The following is a 20,585-nucleotide window of genomic DNA, read 5'->3' on the forward strand; positions in this document are numbered from 1 at the left end:
GGAGGATTGAGTATGGCATGGGAATTTCATTCATCTTTGACTGGGAATTTGCCTCCTGACTTTTCCCGTCAATATAAAGTTTGTCTCTTGAGCCACCGTAGCAACAACATACCCAGCAACACTTCCTCAAAATAGACAGAATTCATCTCAGATAAATCAAGAAATCTGTCAGTGATTTTGACGTTTTTGCCAAGGAAGTCTTAGTCGTGCAATTTGACATCTAACTGAGACGTTTGATGCTTGAGAACTATTAGTCTCTCTATGAATGTCAACAAACACTCCATTGAATAATCCTGTCCATAGTTCCTGCTCCTACTAGGAGTAGTACTGTTGACCAGTGGGCTAAACAAGACCCCCTGCTACGATCACACACACGTAGGAGCAGACCTACTTTGCTGTTGTTAATATGCTTCATGTTGCTTTTATGAACTGTGAAGATTTACCATACTGCATTACTTACGTGCGCACGTGTGAGTGTGTGTGTATTTGAGAGCTGGAACAATGATCAAATGATCTGAATGAGCCAATCAAATGTTATCAGTGTTAGATGATAAGGTCTTTAACTCTGAATAAAAAGGTTGCTGACAGAATCATTTATTGTTGCTGACCTTTAGTCCTACAACACACAAAGACAACCTTTTCCCTAGAGAACAACAGCATAACTGTAGGCCTACACGACTTTGACTCGACCAATAAACGCACACAACGCTCCCACAACCTTTTAGAGAACACAACCAGCATACAACTTCCACACAACCCCCGGTCACCTACCTATTGACCTGCCAACAGAACAGGCATTCCTCTGCGAACAGAGTTATTGTGTGTCTCTGACTATCCTATCCCTGCTTGCCTGAACTAATCTGCTCATTAATGTCTAGATTAGGAGAGGAACTCCCAGAAAACGAGAGTGAAAGAGTGGGATATAGAGACTAGAAGAAGGGAGAAGGAAAGGCAGATTGGGTCTCTGCTCCTACTGCCTCAGTCATGGGAATGATTAGATTATGACTGTGTAGGACCATCATTTATGTAACACACACATCTCAAAAAATAATGAAGCGACTGTCTCTGAGCCAAAAACACAAACCAACCAAGACTAGCATGCAGAGAGAGAGGCCACGTCAAGGAAAATACACACAGACACATCAGGGAATATACACACCTCCCTTTTTCTCAAGCACATATTAACAAACAACCAAACAAGCAATGATGATATTAATTATAATGAACATGGCAGTTGGTGGCATGACTCAAGACTGTGTGAGCCCACTGAGCTAAAAGCTTGGCATCCGCTAACATATATATGCCATTTAGCAGACGCTTTTATCCAAACATCAGTCTTCAAGTTACAGACAGGGGTGCCCCTGTTCATCAGGACATTGTGTGATTAGCTGCTGTTGGTGCAGGGGTGGAGAAAACTGTGCATCTCTCCAGGAGTGTTTCCCACCACTGTGTTAAAGTTCCAGTGAGAGACTTCAGTCACATCATATACCGTACAATGGAGTTGGAGCGCACCTCTGATAAGTGGGTCATGGAGTGCACTTAAGAGATGTCACTATGCAGACGTAGCAGGACACTAGAGTTGTTAGTGCGCACCGCTGCCCCTCATTTACCCATAGTCCTCCTCTGCGCCTCAATCTCACTGTAGGATCATTACGTAACCTTTCATCCACTGTCTCACTGCTGTTTCTCCCTTGTGGAAAAGTATTCTTCGCTAACACAAATAAATAATACGCCTTCAAGTTACAAAATATCTGTTTTCCTGTGAGTTCTGTTGATTAATAGAGCGCCACAGGCGAGGTGTCATAATACCCATGCAACCTAGCAGTCAAACAGGGAAATGGCTCCACTCGATTTTCTTTGCACAATTCATTTTTCCAATTGGGTATTTTAGAAACACTTGAAATAAGGGCAGCGTTTCGTGTAGACTGACCCTGGCGTGACGTTTTGATGATGTAACTCTCTCTGGACAGGGTGACATATCGGCTCTATTTACTCGGATTCTAAAATGCTACAGTAATTAGTGGGTGGGTGGGGTGGGGAAATTCAGGTGACTCTATCGATATAAATAATCTTGTCCTAGAGAGATTTACACGGTTATCAAAACACAGCAATTATTTTAAGTGTTTCTAAAATGAATGAGGGAAAAATGATCGGAACCATTTCTTTTGACCACGGAGTTTTATGACTCATACTGTGGGACTCTGTGCTTGATAGATGTTGTTCTCCATGTTAAAAAGGTCTCTCCTCTTCTAACCAATCATGCAGGCTGACACAAGCACAAATCCTCTCTGAGGAATTCAGGAGACGTGTCAGAGTGTGTGTGCAACCACATGGACAGGCGGCTGATTCTTTGTGACCGCCCTGCTTCCATTTTTAGAGGTTTCAACCAGAACTTGACAACAAAGGTCACATTCCTTTAAAAGCACAGGTGCCCTAACCGAATGTGACAGAGAGTGCAGGAAGTCTGTGTGCTACCATGCATTCTTGTTTGTCTCTCTGCAGCATGTACTGTGGAGTCTGGAATGATTGGATCCCTTGACAAAGATGAGTAAAAAAAGACTGTATAAAATGAATAATACAGAAAGCAGCTACATTGCTAAACCATGTATTATTATTTTATGCTTGGGGTTATTGTCTTGCTGGAAGATCCACTTGCGGCCACGTTTCTGCCTCCTGGCAGAGGCAACCAGGTTTTTGGCAAAAAATGTCCTGGTACTTGGTAGAGTTCATGATGTCGTTGACCTTAACAAAGACCCTAGGACCAGTGGAAGTAAAATAGCCTCATAAACATCAAAGATCCACCACAATATTTTACAGTAGGAATGAGGTATTTTCTGAAAATGTGTTGTTCTTTCGAAGGCCAAAGCCCCTGCTGTAGTGTGGCCAGAGCTCTATTTTCATGTCATATAACCATAGCAACAATACAAGTGTCAAAGCCATTTAGCAAACTCCAGGCAGTGGTATGGTCAGATGACATGAACATGTAGGTATTAGGCCAAGCACACCAATGGTGGGTTTGGCCTTCCGAAACAACAACACATATGCAGAAAACACCTCATTCCTACTGTAAAATATGGTGGGGGATCTTTGATGTTTTGACTCAGTTACAGATTTCCTTTATTTGTTCACATGAGGAAATTCATTTACACAGCTTCAGCTCTGAAACACTCATCAAGGCTACGCCAGGGTGTGTGTGTGTGTGTGTGTGTTGATGCGAGTAAAGTGCGAGTGTGTAGTTAGGTTAATCATGTTATCACCAGAGGGGGTTGGAGAGTAATTGAAGCGTTTGAACAGAAAGTCTGCGATGAACAGAGACAGTTTAAAAAGGCCTTTAGCCACGAAGCCCCAGAACCATTTCTGTTTGCTGAGGAGTAGAATCAGATGTGATTATTATTATTATTATTATAGAGCAGGGCTGGAAATACAGCATCTCATTGACCATGGTTGGTCATAATTCCTGTTCTAAGAGGATCTCAACACTAAAAACTGTTCTTGGACCACACAGCTGGGTTATTTACTATTTACTACCACCTAGTGGTTAAACCTGTATACTGCGAGAGGGGACAGGGGCGAGTTCATAGAAAGAAAACAAACACACACCGACTTTCTCCGAAACATGTTTGTCCTCCTTAGCAGGTGGCCTAACTGTTCAGGCAACTGTTTAACTTGACCAGTCCACTTCATCAGTTTCATCCATCAGAACGCTGCTCCTCTTCAGGTCTTGCTTCATTTTCCCTTTTCCTTGAGGTACACAGCTGAAAAGCATATAGCTCATGATATTACATATTAGTCAAACGCATTAAACAAATATCCCTCATATCTGACTTGTAAATAATACACAGTCAATAATTCATCGCCTTTAAAACCTGCAGTTGAAAGCTGTTTAATTAAAATGTTGTATGCATCAACATCCCCCTACCTAGTTTCTCGACAGCCTCCACACACACGCTAGGGTACATGCTGTCGTTGTATGTGGCCACTATAACATACAGAGCAGTCTTCACAAGAATCAAGCCATGTGTTCCCTGTTACGAGAAAAAATATCCATCAGACCAGACATACCCTTTCAACAACAAAACAAGTACAGTGCAATATAGCTGCACTAAACTGCAGTGTACTGCACTAAACTGCAGTGTAGCTGCATTAAACTGCAAAACCACAGCTGGAAAACTGGGACAGTAATACATGCATATTCATAAATTGTGATGAGCCTACTGACACATTTGCAGTAGATGGAGTTCCTGTCAGCTCGGACACAGGTGTATGCTTTGTCTTGAAAGTAGAAGCCCCGCTCTCTGGTCGATGTCATGTGCTTGAAAGAGTCTATGAAAATCTGGGCTTGTGTAGGAAGAACCTGTAAAGTTACAGTGCGAAGGTTAACATAATGAATCTGATCGGAGACAGATGGTTTTTAAGGCTTCCAGATTAATCCACTTCCTCATTGCTTTGATCCATCCAACTGCCTCAACCCCATATGTGGAAAATCATGAATTCTGAAAACTATAATACATTGCACCACAATACCTCTTCCAATTTGAGGTTTTGGAAGATAAGTAGTTGCTACACAATGGGGTACCCTGTGAAGTGGGCTTTGACTTGGATGTCAATACGGGAATTGTGTTGATTGCGATGTCTGAATGTTAATTTTATTTTTTTTTACAACAAGAGAGACATGACGAACTTGCCTGAAACCTTGCAGACGCCGCAGTTACTGCTGCAGTCTTGGCAACCAGAATGACAGCGCTTTCCACGTGTTTTGTATCGATAAGACAGTCATTTATCAAATTCTGAAATTGGTTCATAATAACCAATTTTGTCAAAAGACTGTATAGTATGTCTTGCCTAGATCGGAGAACTAACGTTAGCGTTACTGCTGATACGTTTCCCCCTTCGGCGTGGTGGACGACGTTTCCATGGAGACCATCGGTGGGTGTTACCAGCCTAAAGAGATCGTAGTGAAAACATGCGTCTGCTAATGGTTCCCATTGTAATTGATCCTTGATACATTTTGCGTACATCCATTTAAAAAAGAAAGAAAACACTGTGCCATTACATACTGTACAATACTTTTTTTGCTCCTCTACACACAAAAAAACACCCATTCAACACATTTTTACAAGAAAGGATGGATGCATTTTTAGCCCTGGGGATGAAGCTACAAGCGCTCTACCTTTTTCTTGTGAGATAAGACCAGAAGCAAAAATAAAACAGTTCGGAAGAGAACTGGACCAAACATCTGTTCAAACATCTCAAATATTTATTTATAGATTAAAAAAATACAAATAAAGTTGCAACACATATTACATGATGTATGGTTGACACAGTAGGACACACTAGGACAGTTTGAGTGTGTCCACCAGGTCTTTGTAATGGTATTTGTCCGATATCGTCTCTACCTTGTCCCAGGCCTGGATGCTTGCCAAAACAGTCAGCACGTCGCTCACCACAGCCCTACAGAAACCACATTACATACATTAACATCCAAACACTACCTTCACCATGGTACATTAATCTGCCTAAAAGTACATTTGAGGTAGGCAGGCAGTGTTACCGTGTGTTGGGGTGGTCAGGCTGCTGTTTGCAAACTGAATGGGCAGTCTGGAGGAGGTGGTCACTGAAGGACTTCAGCTGAGAGGGACAGGAGCTCAGGTCTTTAAACCAGGACTTAGGAAAACACACCGCGACCTGCTCAGCGAGAGGGAAATCTTAGTTCATTTGAGAAAAACTTGAAAATGACACCACTAAACTGAGTCATCTCAAAAGACAGCAGAGCAATTATTCCCCAAGAAAACAGCTTGAAACCTCCATAGACAATACATTAACATTAGACACACATGCGATTCACCTACACACCTTTTTACATGTGTGGACAGAGTCATGTGAGTGGGTCTCGTTGAGTAGCGTCATCATCAGGTAGCGGTTCAGGAGTTTGTCCAACATTAGCTCCTTCAGAACATGTTCAGATATCAACCCATCCCACTGACCAACGTTACCTAGGAGCTGATGCACAAGAGACAAAACAACACTAAAAACAATGCATTGGATGTTACAGAAGAGAGACAATCAAATCATATTTTATTTGGTCACATGCACCAAATACAACCTTACCGTGAAATGCTTACTTACAAGCCCTCAACCAACAACCTAGTTCAAGAAAGAGTTAAGAAAAGATCTACTAAATAAATTAAAGTAAAAAATAAAATCAAAAAGAAACAAAATAACAATAATGAGACTGTATACACGGGGTACCGGTACCGAGTCAATGTGCTGGGGCACAGGTTAGTCGAGGTCATTTGTACATGTAGGTAGGGGTAAAGTGACTATGCATAGATAATAAACAGCAGCAGTATAGAAACAGGGGGGGGGGGGGGTCAATGTAAATAGTCTGGTTGGCCATTTGATTAGCTGTTCAGGAGTCTTATGACTTGGGGGTGGAAGCTGTTAAGGAGCCTTTTGGACCTAGACTTGGCGCTCCGGTACCACTTGCCGTGCGGTAGCAGGGAGAACAGTTTGACAAGGGTGACTGGAGTCTTTGACCATTTTTAGGGTCTTCCTCTGACACAGCCTAGTATATAGGTCCTGGATGGTAGGCAGCCTGGTCCCAGGGATGTACTGGGCTGTGCACAATACATTTTAGAATAAGGCGGTAAACATAACAAATTGTGGAAGGGTCTGAATACATTCTGAATGCACTGCAGCTGCAATAATCAGCACGAAGCTCTGTCTCCCTCTTAACTATTGGTAGAAATTGTAATCTCCTCATTTTCCTGCAGCAACATTTGCCTGCATTAGGCCATTGTTGATATGTGTATTTCACGCTATGCTGAGGTAAACATCTTAGTATAATACTTGTATGGATAATGCAATCAAATGCATTGCAGTTAGAAAATGACTTGCTACCACCACCAAGTTCTGTATGTTAGCTATGCTACCAGTTCATACGAACGGGAGTTAGCATTTGCAGTGGGAAGTTATAATGGGCTAACTGAGCCACATGGTCACTACAGTACACCATCCACTCATGGGAAGCACACCATCGAAAAAAAATACTATTTTAAAACAGTGTTTTTACGTACCTTCACAGCTGTCCAGAACTGCTGGTCTCTGAACCTCCTCTGTGGAGAGGACTTGTCATCTAAAAACCTGTCAAAACAACCAGGCAGTTATGGTCAAGTAAGCTACGCTATGACAAGCTTGGTATAAACATGTTCCAGTGTGACATTTCTAGCTCAGGGCTCTCCAGCCCTATTCCTGGAGAGTTACCATCCTGTAACTGTAACTCTAATTTAGAGCACATGATTCTAATTCTGGATGATCAATTGATCACAACTGAGGTTAGAGTGAAAAAACGTACAGGAGGGTGGTTCTCCAGGAACATGGTTGGAGAGCCTTGGTCTAGCTAGATGAACCACTTAAAGAATCACATTGAGACAACCCTGGGTGGATTCACTCACTTCTTAGGGTACAGAGGGATGAAGATGTCATCATCCACGGAACTCCTCAATCTACCACTCACTGCTTCAACAAAGGCCTGGCAGGGGATCGAATGAAAACACAGGACAGGGACGGACAGAGGGAACCATTTACATTCTGACACACTCACAGGAAGTAGGTTAGGTTTCAAAATGTTTCTCTCCAATTCTGTGACTACAGCCAGTCAACATTCTGGTTGGCATTCTTTGTGACTAAGAACCTTGACTAGGGAAGTGGTTCGCAAAGCAAAGCCAAAGGATTGGCTACTTTGAAGAGTTTCAAATATATTTAGATTTGTTTAACACTTTTTTTTGTTGATTACCACATGATGTGTTATTTCATTAGTTTTGATGTCTTCACTATAATTCTACAAAAGTAAAATGTGTGTAGATTGATGAGGGGAAAAACTAAATAATTTAATCCGTTTTAGAATAAGGCTGTAACATAACAAAATGTAGAAAAAGTCAAGGGGTCTGAATAGTTACCGAATTCAGTGTATTAGTATTTTTGTTTTTTAAAGGTACACTTTATATACTGTTTGAAATGCAGGTTAGCGTTTTTCGTCATGAATCTTGTTCTGGAGGCAGCTCTGCAGAGTGGTCACTAGCTGGCACAGACACAATGTCATAACATCCGATTATAAACCTTACCTTAAACACACTGCGAACCCTAAAGCCTAACCTTAAATTATGACCAACAATTTACAATATAGCCAATTCTGCAGCCGGCCTATATAAGACGAAGTCGCTCAGTTCTGCCTCCAGGACAAGATTCATGACAATAAAACGTCAACCTGCATTGGAAACAGAGGGGGAGGACAGGCTGTTTCCAGTTGGGAGTTGCATATGTGACTGGCTGGGAGTGTTGTTGCTGCACTGGAGATGCAATATGAACTGTTACCTTGACCGGTCTGCTCTGCTCTCCCTCAAACAGAAAGTAGTCATCCTCCAGTCTGTGACACAGCTCAGACAGACACAGAGACTGACGGCTGGACAGAGGGTCCCACACCAACTCCACAAAACCTGTGAGGAGGAGGGACGCACATTAAGGTGACACAGTCCTCGGTAAAGTCACAGGCCCACTCATGACAACATTGATAAAGGGAGTGAGTTACACATCAGTATGGGGTTTTTACTTGGACTATGTTCTACATTGTAGAATAATAGTCAAGACATCAAAGTATGAAATAACACATATGGAATCATGTAGTAAACAAATCAAAATATATTTTACATTCTTCAAAGAAGCCACACTTCAACGAGTGGAGAGTGAAGGAAAAGCAGACAAGTGCTCAGCATATGTGGGAACTCCTTCAAGACTGTTAGAAAAGCATTCCAGATGAAGCTGGTTGAAAAAGTGTGCAAAGCTGTCAAAGGCAAAGGGTGGCTCCTTTAAATAATGTATTTAAAAATATATACACTGCTCAAAAAAATAAAGGGAACACTTAAACAACACAATGTAACTCCAAGTCAATCACACTTCTGTGAAATCAAACTGTCCACTTAGGAAGCAACACGGATTGACAATAAATTTCACATGCTGTTGTGCAAATGGAATAGACAACAGGTGGGAATTATAGGCAATTAGCAAGACACCCCCAATAAAGGAGTGGTTCTGCAGGTGGTGACCACAGTCCACTTCTCAGTTCCTATGCTTCCTGGCTGATGTTTTGGTCACTTTTGAATGCTGGCGGTGCTTTCACTCTAGTGGTAGCATGAAACGGAGTCTACAACACATACAAGTGACTCAGGTAGTGCAGCTCATCCACGATGGCACATCAATGCGAGCTGTGGCAAGAAGGTTTGCTGTGTCTGTCAGCGTAGTGTCCAGAGCATGGAGGCGCTACCAGGAGACAGGCCAGTACATCAGGAGATGTGGAGGAGGCCGTAGGAGGGCAACAACCCAGCAGCAGGACTGCTACCTCTGCCTTTGTGCAAGGAGGAGCAGGAGGAGCACTGCCAGAGCACTGCAAAATGACCTCCAGCAGGCCACAAATGTGCATGTGTCTGCTCAAACGGCCAGAAATAGACTCCATGAGGGTGGTATGAGGGCCCGATGTCCACAGGTGGGGGTTGTGCTTACAGCCCAACACCGTGCAGGATGTTTGGCATTTGCCAGAGAACACCAAGATTGGCAAATTCGCCACTGGCGCCCTGTGCTCTTCACAGATGAAAGCAGGTTCACACTGAGCACATGTGACAGAGTCTGGAGACGCCGTGGAGAATGTTCTGCTGCCTGCAACATCCTCCAGCATGACCGGTTTGGCGGTGGGTTAGTCATGGTGTGGGGTGGCATTTCTTTGGGGGGGCGCACAGCCCTCCATGTGCTCGCCAGAGGTAGCCTGACTGCCATTAGGTACCGAGATGAGATCCTCAGACCCCTTGTGAGACCATATGCTGGTGCGGTTGGCCATGGGTTCCTCCTAATGCTAGACCTCATGTGGCTGGAGTGTGTCAGCAGTTCCTGTAAGAGGAAGGCATTGATGCTATGGACTGGCCCGCCCGTTCCCCAGACCTGAATCCAATTGAGCCCATCTGGGACATCATGTCTTGCTCCATCCACCACAGACTGTCCAGGAGTTGGCGAATGCTTTAGTCCAGGTCTGGGAGGAGATCCCTCAGGAGACCATCCGCCACCTCATCAGGAGCATGCCCAGGCGTTGTAGGGAGGTCATACAGGCACGTGGAGGCCACACACACTGCTGAGCCTCATTTTGACTTGTTTTAAGGACATTACATCAAAGTTGGATCAGCCTGTAGTGTGGTTTTCCATTTTCATTTTGAGTGTGACTCCAAATCCAGTCCTCCATGGGTTGATACATTTGATTTCCATTGATCCTTTTTGTGTGATTTTTGTTGTCAGCACATTCAACTATGTAAAGAAAAAAGTATTTAATAAGAATATTTCATTCATTCAGATCTAGGATGTGGTATTTTAGAGTTCCCTTTATTTTTTTGAGCAGTGTATATATTTTTTTTCTTAACACTTCTGGTTACTACAGGATTCTATGTATTATTTCATAGTTCGATGTCTTCACTGTTATTCTACAATGTAGAAAATACTAAAAATAAAGAAAAACCCTTAATATTAGTGTCCACATTTTTGACTGGTACTGTGTATGTGTGTATGGTGACCTTGTATCTTGGGCAGGAGAGTCTTCTCTATGATTGCAGGCAGTGTTTTCCTGTCAGTGTGGTCTGCCTCCTGGTAACCCAGGCCGTGACAGAACGTCTCTACAGCAGAGAACCACGGCAGGGCCTCAAAGTCCTCTCCTGCAGCCTGATACACACAGAGAATTATTATGACATCAAACACAGAGGTACGTCAAAATAAAACACAAAGAATGAACGGTGTGGCGTCCAGTACGTATTTTGTACCTGTAGGGGGTTCCAGCCTAAAAGTTGGTGTCTGATAAGCGGATTGAGTAGTTTGGGCAGACAGAGGCTGATGTAGGCTGAGTGGTAGGACTCCGAGAAGGCTACTCTCCACTCGTTGAAGCGAGACAGAACCTTCTTCACCTCCCAGAAGTCCTCCTGCACGTCACAGAACACATCCTGGGACCTGCTCAGGATCTCCGCTGAATTAGACAGGAGGGATAAAGAGATGCGAGAGTGTAATCGCTGTCTGTTATTCTACGGTATAGAGAGCAGCACTAAACTCTAAGGAATGGGATGGCAAATCTATAGCTGGATAGATAGATAAATAGATATATTTTGAATATTGCAGAAATCCTTTATTGCAGATACCCATTTGGGAATTAAATACTAGGCTGAAATGAAGGTGTCACCAACACACGTTTGGTAAGTGGAGGACATATGTCTTCGCCCAAGACAGCTACACCGCTCACCTCTCGCCCTCTGCAGTTCTGCCTCTTCCTCAGGAGAAGGTTCGCTGTCGACCGTCAGGCTACCATAGTCTTCCTCACCTGGCTCTCCTGACTCACTGGATGATCTGATCAAACAGTAGGTGGTGGAAGTGAGCGCGTAACATTGACACAGTGGTGGAAGTGATCGCGTAACATTGACACAGTGGTGGAAGTGAGACTAACATTGACACAGTGGTGGAAGTGAGCGCGTAACATTGACACAGTGGTGGAAGTGAGCGCGTAACATTGACACAGTGGTGGATGTGAGACTGTAACATTGACACAGTGGTGGAAGTGAGACTGTAACATTGACACAGTGGTGGAAGTGAGCGCGTAACATTGACACAGTGGTGGAAGTGAGACTGTAACATTGACACAGTGGTGGAAGTGAGACTGTAACATTGACACAGTGGTGGAAGTGAGCGCGTAACATTGACACAGTGGTGGAAGTGAGCGCGTAACATTGACACAGTGGTGGAAGTGAGCGCGTAACATTGACACAGTGGTGGAAGTGAGACTAACATTGACACAGTGGTGGAAGTGAGCGCGTAACATTGACACAGTGGTGGAAGTGAGCGCGTAACATTGACACAGTGGTGGATGTGAGACTGTAACATTGACACAGTGGTGGATGTGAGACTGTAACATTGACACAGTGGTGGAAGTGAGACTGTAACATTGACACAGTGGTGGAAGTGAGCGCGTAACATTGACACAGTGGTGGAAGTGAGCGCGTAACATTGACACAGTGGTGGAAGTGAGACTGTAACATTGACACAGTGGTGGAAGTGAGCGCGTAACATTGACACAGTGGTGGAAGTGAGCGCGTAACATTGACACAGTGGTGGAAGTGAGCGCGTAACATTGACACAGTGGTGGAAGTGAGCGCGTAACATTGACACAGTGGTGGAAGTGAGCGCGTAACATTGACACAGTGGTGGAAGTGAGCGCGTAACATTGACACAGTGGTGGAAGTGAGCGCGTAACATTGACACAGTGGTGGAAGTGAGCGAGTAACATCGTGACAGTGGTGGAAGTGAGTGCGTAACATCGTGACAGTGGTGGAAGTGAGTGCGTAACATCGTGACACAGTGGTGGAAGTGAGTGCGTAACATCGTGACACAGTGGTGGAAGTGAGTGCGTAACATCGTGACACAGTGGTGGAAGTGAGTGCGTAACATCGTGACACAGTGGTGGAAGTGAGTGCGTAACATCGTGACACAGTGGTGGAAGTGAGTGCGTAACATCGTGACACAGTGGTGGAAGTGAGTGTGTAACATCGTGACACAGTGGTGGAAGTGAGTGCGTAACATCGTGACAGTGGTGGAAGTGAGTGCGTAACATCGTGACAGTGGTGGAAGTGAGTGCGTAACATCGTGACACAGTGGTGGAAGTGAGTGTGTAACATCGTGACACAGTGGTGGAAGTGAGTGCGTAACATTGACACAGTGGTGGAAGTGAGTGCGTAACATCGTGACAGTGGTGGAAGTGAGTGCGTAACATCGTGACACAGTGGTGGAAGTGAGTGCGTAACATCGTGACACAGTGGTGGAAGTGAGTGCGTAACATCGTGACACAGTGGTGGAAGTGAGTGCGTAACATCGTGACACAGTGGTGGAAGTGAGTGCGTAACATTGTGACACAGTGGTGGAAGTGAGTGCGTAACATTGTGACACAGTGGTGGAAGTGAGTGCGTAACATTGTGACACAGTGGTGGAAGTGAGTGCGTAACATCGTGACACAGTGGTGGAAGTGAGTGCGTAACATCGTGACACAGTGGTGGAAGTGAGTGCGTAACATCGTGACACAGTGGTGGAAGTGAGTGCGTAACATCGTGACACAGTGGTGGAAGTGAGTGCGTAACATCGTGACACAGTGGTGGAAGTGAGTGCGTAACATCGTGACACAGTGGTGGAAGTGAGTGCGTAACATCGTGACACAGTGGTGGAAGTGAGTGTGTAACATCGTGACACAGTGGTGGAAGTGAGTGTGTAACATCGTGACAGTGGTGGAAGTGAGTGCGTAACATCGTGACAGTGGTGGAAGTGAGTGCGTAACATCGTGACACAGTGGTGGAAGTGAGTGCGTAACATCGTGACACAGTGGTGGAAGTGAGTGCGTAACATCGTGACACAGTGGTGGAAGTGAGTGCGTAACATCGTGACACAGTGGTGGAAGTGAGTGCGTAACATCGTGACACAGTGGTGGAAGTGAGTGTGTAACATCGTGACAGTGGTGGAAGTGAGTGCGTAACATCGTGACACAGTGGTGGAAGTGAGTGCGTAACATCGTGACACAGTGGTGGAAGTGAGTGCGTAACATCGTGACACAGTGGTGGAAGTGAGTGCGTAACATCGTGACTGGTTAAACCTAAAGCGATGTAAGTACTAAACAGAGTATTCTCACCTTTTATTTGTTTCTTCATTCCCACTTTCCCCGGTGAATCCTTCCCTCTGTGGATCAGTGGCATCTAGAGAGAGAGAGAGATAATACGTCTAGACATTCACCCAACTAGAACTAATAAACAGATGAAGAGAGTGGGAGGAGGAGTACGACAGTTAACATTCTGCCTTTCCACTGACTAGGACCACACACTCACAGTACACAAACAGAGACACTCACAGCTGAGCTGCTGGAGGCAAGATGACTCCTGCCGTATAGCCTCTCGTCTCCTTGACAACAGTACCTCCGCCTGGTCAGACAGAAGGGTGTGCATGTCCACCTCCACACTGTTGATCTCTACCACCTAGAGATGATCAATTAATCAGTCAATCACTGTTATTATCACCCCTCATTAACATTGTCTCAATCACAAACTTTCACATATTTCACAGTGTTTGTCATTTTAAAGACCAGAACATGCCAAGAGACACTTCCAGAATTCCGCTGACCTTCTCTCTGAGACATTCCACCAGGTTCTGGATGTAGGTGTTGGTGGCCCGGTAGAACTGAAGCTGGCGGTCGGAGGAACCACTCTCCAGGTTCTCCAGAGAGGTTCTAGAGCTGTCCATGTCCACTTCCATCCTCCTCAGGTCTGCCTCATGAGCCCTGTGGACCTCCCTCAGATCACACAGTCTGGAGAGGGGAAGGAGAGAAAGAAGGAGATGTATGGTGGGAGGATGAAGGGGAGAGAGAAGAGAAATGGAGAAAAGGTGGAGCTTTGATTTACTAGACAAACATTATTTTGCAGCTAGAGTACATGAGGTATATTGTATTGAGGAGGCAATGGAAGGATGAATGAACTTACTTCCCAGTGATCCTCTTCTTCACCACGCTGAGGCTGATGAGAGGCAGACACTCTGGGATGTTGACTCTCTGTATCCGTCTACTACTACTGCTCCTCACAGAGCCACTGCCCTCACTGCCTGATGGACTCTAGGGGGACAGACAGAGTTAGGAGGTGGAATGAAACTGGAAGTGTGTGGGTGTGTGTGGTGAGACAGAGGGGTGAGTATATTACCTGTTCCCCAGGGTGTCTCTTGACTCCCTTTCCAATCTGTTGCTCCTCCCAGAGGTTGTTGTCCTCAATCTCCTGGTCGTCAGACTCACTAGCACCACTACCTCCTGTACCGAACAGGCAGGGATGGAGCGACAGAGCCATACAAGGAAATACAGAGAGAAAGACAGACTGTCACTTCCTCAAGTATCAACACAACAAGGACTAAAAACAAAGAGAACACATTTCAGCATTCAGTCAAAGGAGGTGTGATAAGCTCATCTACAACTCATTACACCGTCTCCAAGCCATAGATACATCATTATGGGGTTTGATTATTAACTGCCTGTTTATTATTTATTACTAAAACTTTAAAAAAATAAACTGTTGCCCAGGACCACAAAACAATAGATCTTCCATTCTCTCAACTCCCTCCTCTCACCCATCTTCTCTGCTATCCTCTCCCTGATGGTTTTGGACCGCGGGGCAAACTCAATCCTGCGTTCATGGTCGTCTGGCTCATCATCGTCATCATAATCTTCGTCAGTGCGTTCCTCCAGGTCCTGGTCTGGGGTCCGAGGGGAGCTCTCCCCATCTCTCCCCAGGGAGATATAGTCTTTCTGGGCTCTGGCCGCCTGACGCTGCCTTCTGGCCGCCTGGATCCTTCTTGCATCTGGGATCACCACACACACACACACACACACACACACACACACACACACACACACACACACACACACACACACACACACACACACACACACACACACACACACACACACACACACACACACACGGGATGTCTCTTCAGAATGCTGCCTATCTGCCTGTCTCTGTGTAGACCAGTGGTGGACCATCTTACCCTGCAAGGGGCCGTTGTAGCTACAGGCTGGTTAAGACAAACTCATTCTTCGGAGCTATTTGATTTTGTCCATGTCCTGAAACTAACTTTTGTGTGTACCAGCCAGTGTGGCTGACTGATTAAAAAAAAAAAAATATATATATATATAATTATTACTAGCCACTCAGAATTTTCACCAGCATTTGGCTGATTGTCGGTGCACATTTTTGGCATTGGATACATTATAGCCTTTTCTTTGGGGCCTGAGCTATCTGTGAGGCTGACCTGGTTTGTGTTTCTGAGTGGAGGACTTGGAGGATGTGGAGGACATGGAGGAGACAGAGCTGGATGTGGATGACTTGGCGCCTCCCTCTCCGTCACTCTCTGATGACAGTTCTTCTCCGGACTTTTCTTTCTGGGACACGACCACAGTCACATCTTTCCTGGCTGGGGTCAAAACAGACTTGGTTAGACTGATCAATCATGGAGCCTTAACAGTGGTGTTTTTACAGCATTAACATGGCAACGTTGTGCTCACCAGTAGGCCGGGAGGTCTTTGCAGAGGAAGCCTCCTTTCTCCTGGCTTGGAAGACCACAGCTTTATCTGATGATTTCTTTAGTTTGAACTCAGATCCTTCAAAATGGGAAGAGAGAGAGAGAGAAAACTGTTATTAATAACACAACTGACCGTCTCTCTAAATCAAGACATTGGGTTCACCGTACATCTCAAATGGCTTCATATCCTTGTCAAACATGTCATTGAAACCTTGGGTGAATCTAAATTGTATTTCCTTGATTCCTCATGCCCTCCCCTCTGATCTTCTCTTCCAATGTGTTTTGAGAAGGGAGCAAGAAGCAACAATGCATTGAATCAAGGAAATACAATTGAGATTCACCCCTCTCCTCCACCTGAACTAGAGAACTAGCCAGGTGAAGGATAGGAAATTCATACATGGGATATTCAATTAATGTCCCATATTGCTGCCGCCGCCACCAGTCCTGTGTTTTCACTTTTCAGACAGTACAAATTAAGGACACAATGAGGGGAAGCCACTTTACAGATACTCTTTCACAACACCCACCTTACTGTCAGTTAGTGACGTTTGAAATACGTCTGTGGACTGTGAGTTTACATAACAAAAACAGGTCAAACGCGTACCTTCTTTCTCATTAGAGAAGCTGAGCACGTTTCCTTTCTTCTTCCGTCCATCCTTGTCCTCTTTACTGTCAGGCGGTCTGGTGCCAACGAACGGCCCACTAGTACCATATTCTACCGCGTCTTCAGCACCACTCGAGTCCGACTTGGGTGACTTCGCCTCCCGCTTGGAACTGCATGAGATCCCCCGATTCTGCGGCAACTTGACGGGCTTTATGCTAGAAGCGGTAGCTTGTATTTTACTTCCATCATCCTCTCCGCTCTTCTGTTCATCTTCATCGCTCGATTTTCCTTTCCTTTGCCTGAAGTTTCTTCGCGGTTTCTTGTTGAACATTTTCAGGACAAGGTGATCGCCGTGTAAATAAATCGCAATACGGTAAGTCGGAAATACATTTGAGAAGAAGTAAATCTGTCGGCAATCCTCTCGAAATGCATTTTGGGTCATGTAGTTAGTCAGTGTCAGGGACTCGGGTGGGATGCGTTCACGGTCACAATAACGGCGTTTTAATTATATCAATATTTTACCAATTTCTGAAATTATAGTATTATGTGATAGTTACAGTATTTTGTGATTAATTGAATAAAAACACTATAGAAGTCTGAAAAACAGTAACAGTATTTTCTTATTATTGTTTCCAAGTCCTCCTTTTTAGCTGATCCAACAAGAGGAATACCCATAGACTTACATAGACATCGCATCATTGTATCTGATCCATCATGGCATTTGTGAGAGCATGGGCAGCGCCATTGAGGCCATCTCCATTTTGAAGTAGGCCTAGTCAATTTTCTTATTCTACTACTTCTATGTATTGGCAAACAAACTGAAACATACTTCCATCTAAAGTGTGTTGTTTCGACATGTCAAATCAAATCAAAATCAAATGTTATTTGTCACATACACATGGTTAGCAGATGTTAATGCGAGTGTAGCGAAATGCTTGTGCTTCTAGTTCCGACAATGCAGTGATAACCAACAAGTAATCTAACTAACAATTCCAAAACTACTGTCTTATACACAGTTGGTGTAAGGGAATAAAGAATATGTACATAAGGATATATGGATGAGTGATGGTACAGAGCAGCATAGGCAAGATACAGTAGGTGGTATCGAGTACAGTATATACATATGAGATGAGTATGTAAACAAAGTGGCATAGTTAAAGTGGCTAGTGATACATGTATTACATAAGGATGCAGTCGATGTAATAGAGTACAGTATATACGTATGCATATGAGATGAATAATGTAGGGTAAGTAACATTATATACGGTAGCATTGTTTAAAGTGGCTAGTGATATATTTACATCATTTCCCATCAATTCCCATTATTAAAGTGGCTGGAGTTGAGTCAGTGTCAGTGTCAGTGTGTTGGCAGCAGCCACTCAATGTTAGTGGTGGCTGTTTAACAGTCTGATGGCCTTGAGATAGAAGCTGTTTTTCAGTCTCTCGGTCCCAGCTTTGATGCACCTGTACTGACCTCGCCTTCTGGATGATAGCGGGGTGAACAGGCAGTGGCTCGGGTGGTTGATGTCCTTGATGATCTTTATGGCCCTCCTGTAACATCGGGTGGTGTGTGTCCTGGAGGGCAGGTAGTTTGCCCCCAGGGATGCGTTGTGCAGTCCTTACTACCCTCTGGAGAGCCTTACGGTTGAGGGCGGAGCAGTTGCCGTACCAGGCGGTGATACAGCCCGCCAGGATGCTCTCGATTGTGCATCTGTAGAAGTTTGTGAGTGCTTTTGGTGACAAGCCGAATTTCTTCAGCCTCCTGAGGTTGAAGAGGCGCTGCTGCGCCTTCTTCACGATGCTGTCTGTGTGAGTGGACCAATTCAGTTTGTCTGTGATGTGTCTGCCGAGGAACTTAAAACTTGCTACCCTCTCCACTACTGTTCCATCGATGTGGTTAGGGGGGTGTTCCCTCTGCTGTTTCCTGAAGTCTAAAGCCAAGGTTGGCGATTTACTGCCAGTTACAAATATGGAATGTTTGCTCACAAGATGTTAAACATTATTCCTTAGTAGTTCATTTTAAAAACATCTAAAGGCACAACCTGAACTTGAGCCAACGTCTTAAAGTATTTGAACCAAACTCACACATTTACATTTACACCATCTTAGATAAACATGCCCCATTCAAAAAATGTAGAACCAGGAACAGATATAGCCCTTGGTTCACTCCAGAACTGACTGCCCTTGACCAGCACAAAAACCTCCTGTGGCATACTCCCTTAGCCGTCGAGTAGCTCCCGCGATAAGCAACTTCAGGGAAATTAGGAACCAATATACACAGGCAGTTAGGAAAGCAAAGGTTATCTTTTTCAAACAGAAATTTGCATCCTGTAGCACAAACTCCAAAAAAAGTTCTAGGCTAGGAAACACTGTCACCACTCATAAACCTACGATAATTGAGAATTTCAATAAGCATTTTTATACAGCTGGCCATGCTTTCCACCTGGCTACCCCTACCCCGGTCAACAGCCCTGCACCCCCCACTTAAATTTTCATCATAGGTACACTTCAACTATGACAGACAAAATGAGATTTTTTTTTCCAGAAAATCACATTGTACACACAAATACTTATTTTCCACCATCATTTGCAAATAAGTTCATTAAAAATCCTATAATGTGATTTTCTGGATATTTTTTCTCATTTTGTCTGTCATAGTTGAAGTGTACCTATGATGAAAATTACAGGCCTCTCTCATCTTTGTAAGTGGGAGAACTTGCACAATTGGTGGCTGACTAAATACTATTTTGCCCCACTGTAGATGGCCTATACGTTGAGAGACAGAGTGGCGCTGTTTTACTCGCTCTGATGCTTTCTCCTGTGAGATACGTTCTGCCTCTTGTGAATTGAAGGAAAATTATGAAACACAAAGACACGAAAGATAAATAATTTAATGTTTGTTTGGGGGAGGGGGGCCTGGCTTCACTTGATGTCCATGAATAAACACAACTGATGATAATTGGACAAAATATTTGCTAGCTAGCTAATCAACAACTGTAAAGATGTATTTGAGAGTCAAGGGCTCATTATGCAACTTTGTATTCAATAAACGTTGGGGATGAAATATAGTTTACGCCATAGTTGCGCACCAGTCGGATTTGTTGCTAAACAACCAACCCGTCCATAGAGGGAAGTTGGAAGGATACCGCATCAATTCTTTCGACAACAGCTGATTGGCCAGTCCACCAGACCGACTCTGGTCTTCCAACATGGCGCCTGGTGCAGTTGCTAGGTGATTTGTGATGCAAGTGCAAGACTTCTTTAGGCAGTAGAATTTAAAGTGTATCAAAGAACTGATGGGGCAACTTCCAGGGGTGAGCTGAGCCATGTGGCTGGGTGTGTGTGGCTGGGTGTGTGTTTGCGGCTGGCTTGGGAAGTCAGTATGTCCGTAGGATCAGCTTACCCTCTGGCAGTACAACCACAGAGATCCTATTAAATTACTATGTCATGTTTCCTAATCACACAAAATTGAATTGAATTGTCTTTGGGGAACAAATAGACTGAGACAGTCTATCTAACCTTCTGTCACAGTTTACCAAATGCGAACTGAAAATATGGTTTTAGCTCAGTGTACACAAATGGGTGTGTCATGCTTCCACTGAATATTGTGTCAACATTTGTCCTTTTTGTGTGATTAGTTCATGTCTTGCGAATTTCAGAAACATATCATGTGTTGGGCTAATATCTTGGATAGATGACGAAAGAGGTCACAGAAGACGGAAATGCATAAAGTTTCCCACTTATTCTGAATTCATGAGCTTCATCATCAGGGGGGTTGGGGTTCTGTAGCTCAGTTGGTAGAGCATGGCGC

At 44.3% G+C, this 20,585-nt stretch overlaps 2 protein-coding genes across 2 annotated transcripts; both read right to left on the minus strand.

Annotated features, from left to right (window-relative positions):
* Positions 1-740: 740 nt before the first annotated feature.
* Positions 741-5,150, minus strand: pfn4 (profilin family member 4). Its single transcript, XM_046367437.1, has 4 exons — positions 4,686-5,150; positions 4,220-4,354; positions 3,920-4,025; positions 741-3,755 (listed from the first exon to the last, which is right to left on the minus strand). The coding sequence occupies exons 1-4, from the start codon at positions 5,100-5,102 to the stop codon at positions 3,727-3,729; spliced, it is 687 nt and encodes a 228-aa protein (XP_046223393.1). The 5' UTR covers positions 5,103-5,150; the 3' UTR covers positions 741-3,726.
* An 89-nt stretch (positions 5,151-5,239) lies between these two features.
* Positions 5,240-17,159, minus strand: gcfc2 (GC-rich sequence DNA-binding factor 2). The gene is made up of 18 exons (XM_046367429.1): positions 16,775-17,159; positions 16,154-16,249; positions 15,901-16,062; positions 15,217-15,459; positions 14,799-14,902; positions 14,586-14,713; positions 14,230-14,413; positions 13,961-14,084; positions 13,745-13,808; positions 11,321-11,424; positions 10,851-11,050; positions 10,608-10,752; positions 8,374-8,495; positions 7,455-7,531; positions 7,077-7,143; positions 5,854-6,000; positions 5,552-5,685; positions 5,240-5,451 (listed from the first exon to the last, which is right to left on the minus strand). Exons 1-18 carry the CDS (start codon positions 17,103-17,105, stop codon positions 5,334-5,336), a joined length of 2,550 nt encoding a protein of 849 aa, XP_046223385.1. The 5' UTR covers positions 17,106-17,159; the 3' UTR covers positions 5,240-5,333.
* Between the last annotated feature and the right edge of the window lie 3,426 nt (positions 17,160-20,585).

The sequence above is a fragment of the Oncorhynchus gorbuscha genome, linkage group LG10 (genome assembly GCF_021184085.1).
Source record: "Oncorhynchus gorbuscha isolate QuinsamMale2020 ecotype Even-year linkage group LG10, OgorEven_v1.0, whole genome shotgun sequence".
NCBI classification, from domain to species: domain Eukaryota; kingdom Metazoa; phylum Chordata; class Actinopteri; order Salmoniformes; family Salmonidae; genus Oncorhynchus; species Oncorhynchus gorbuscha.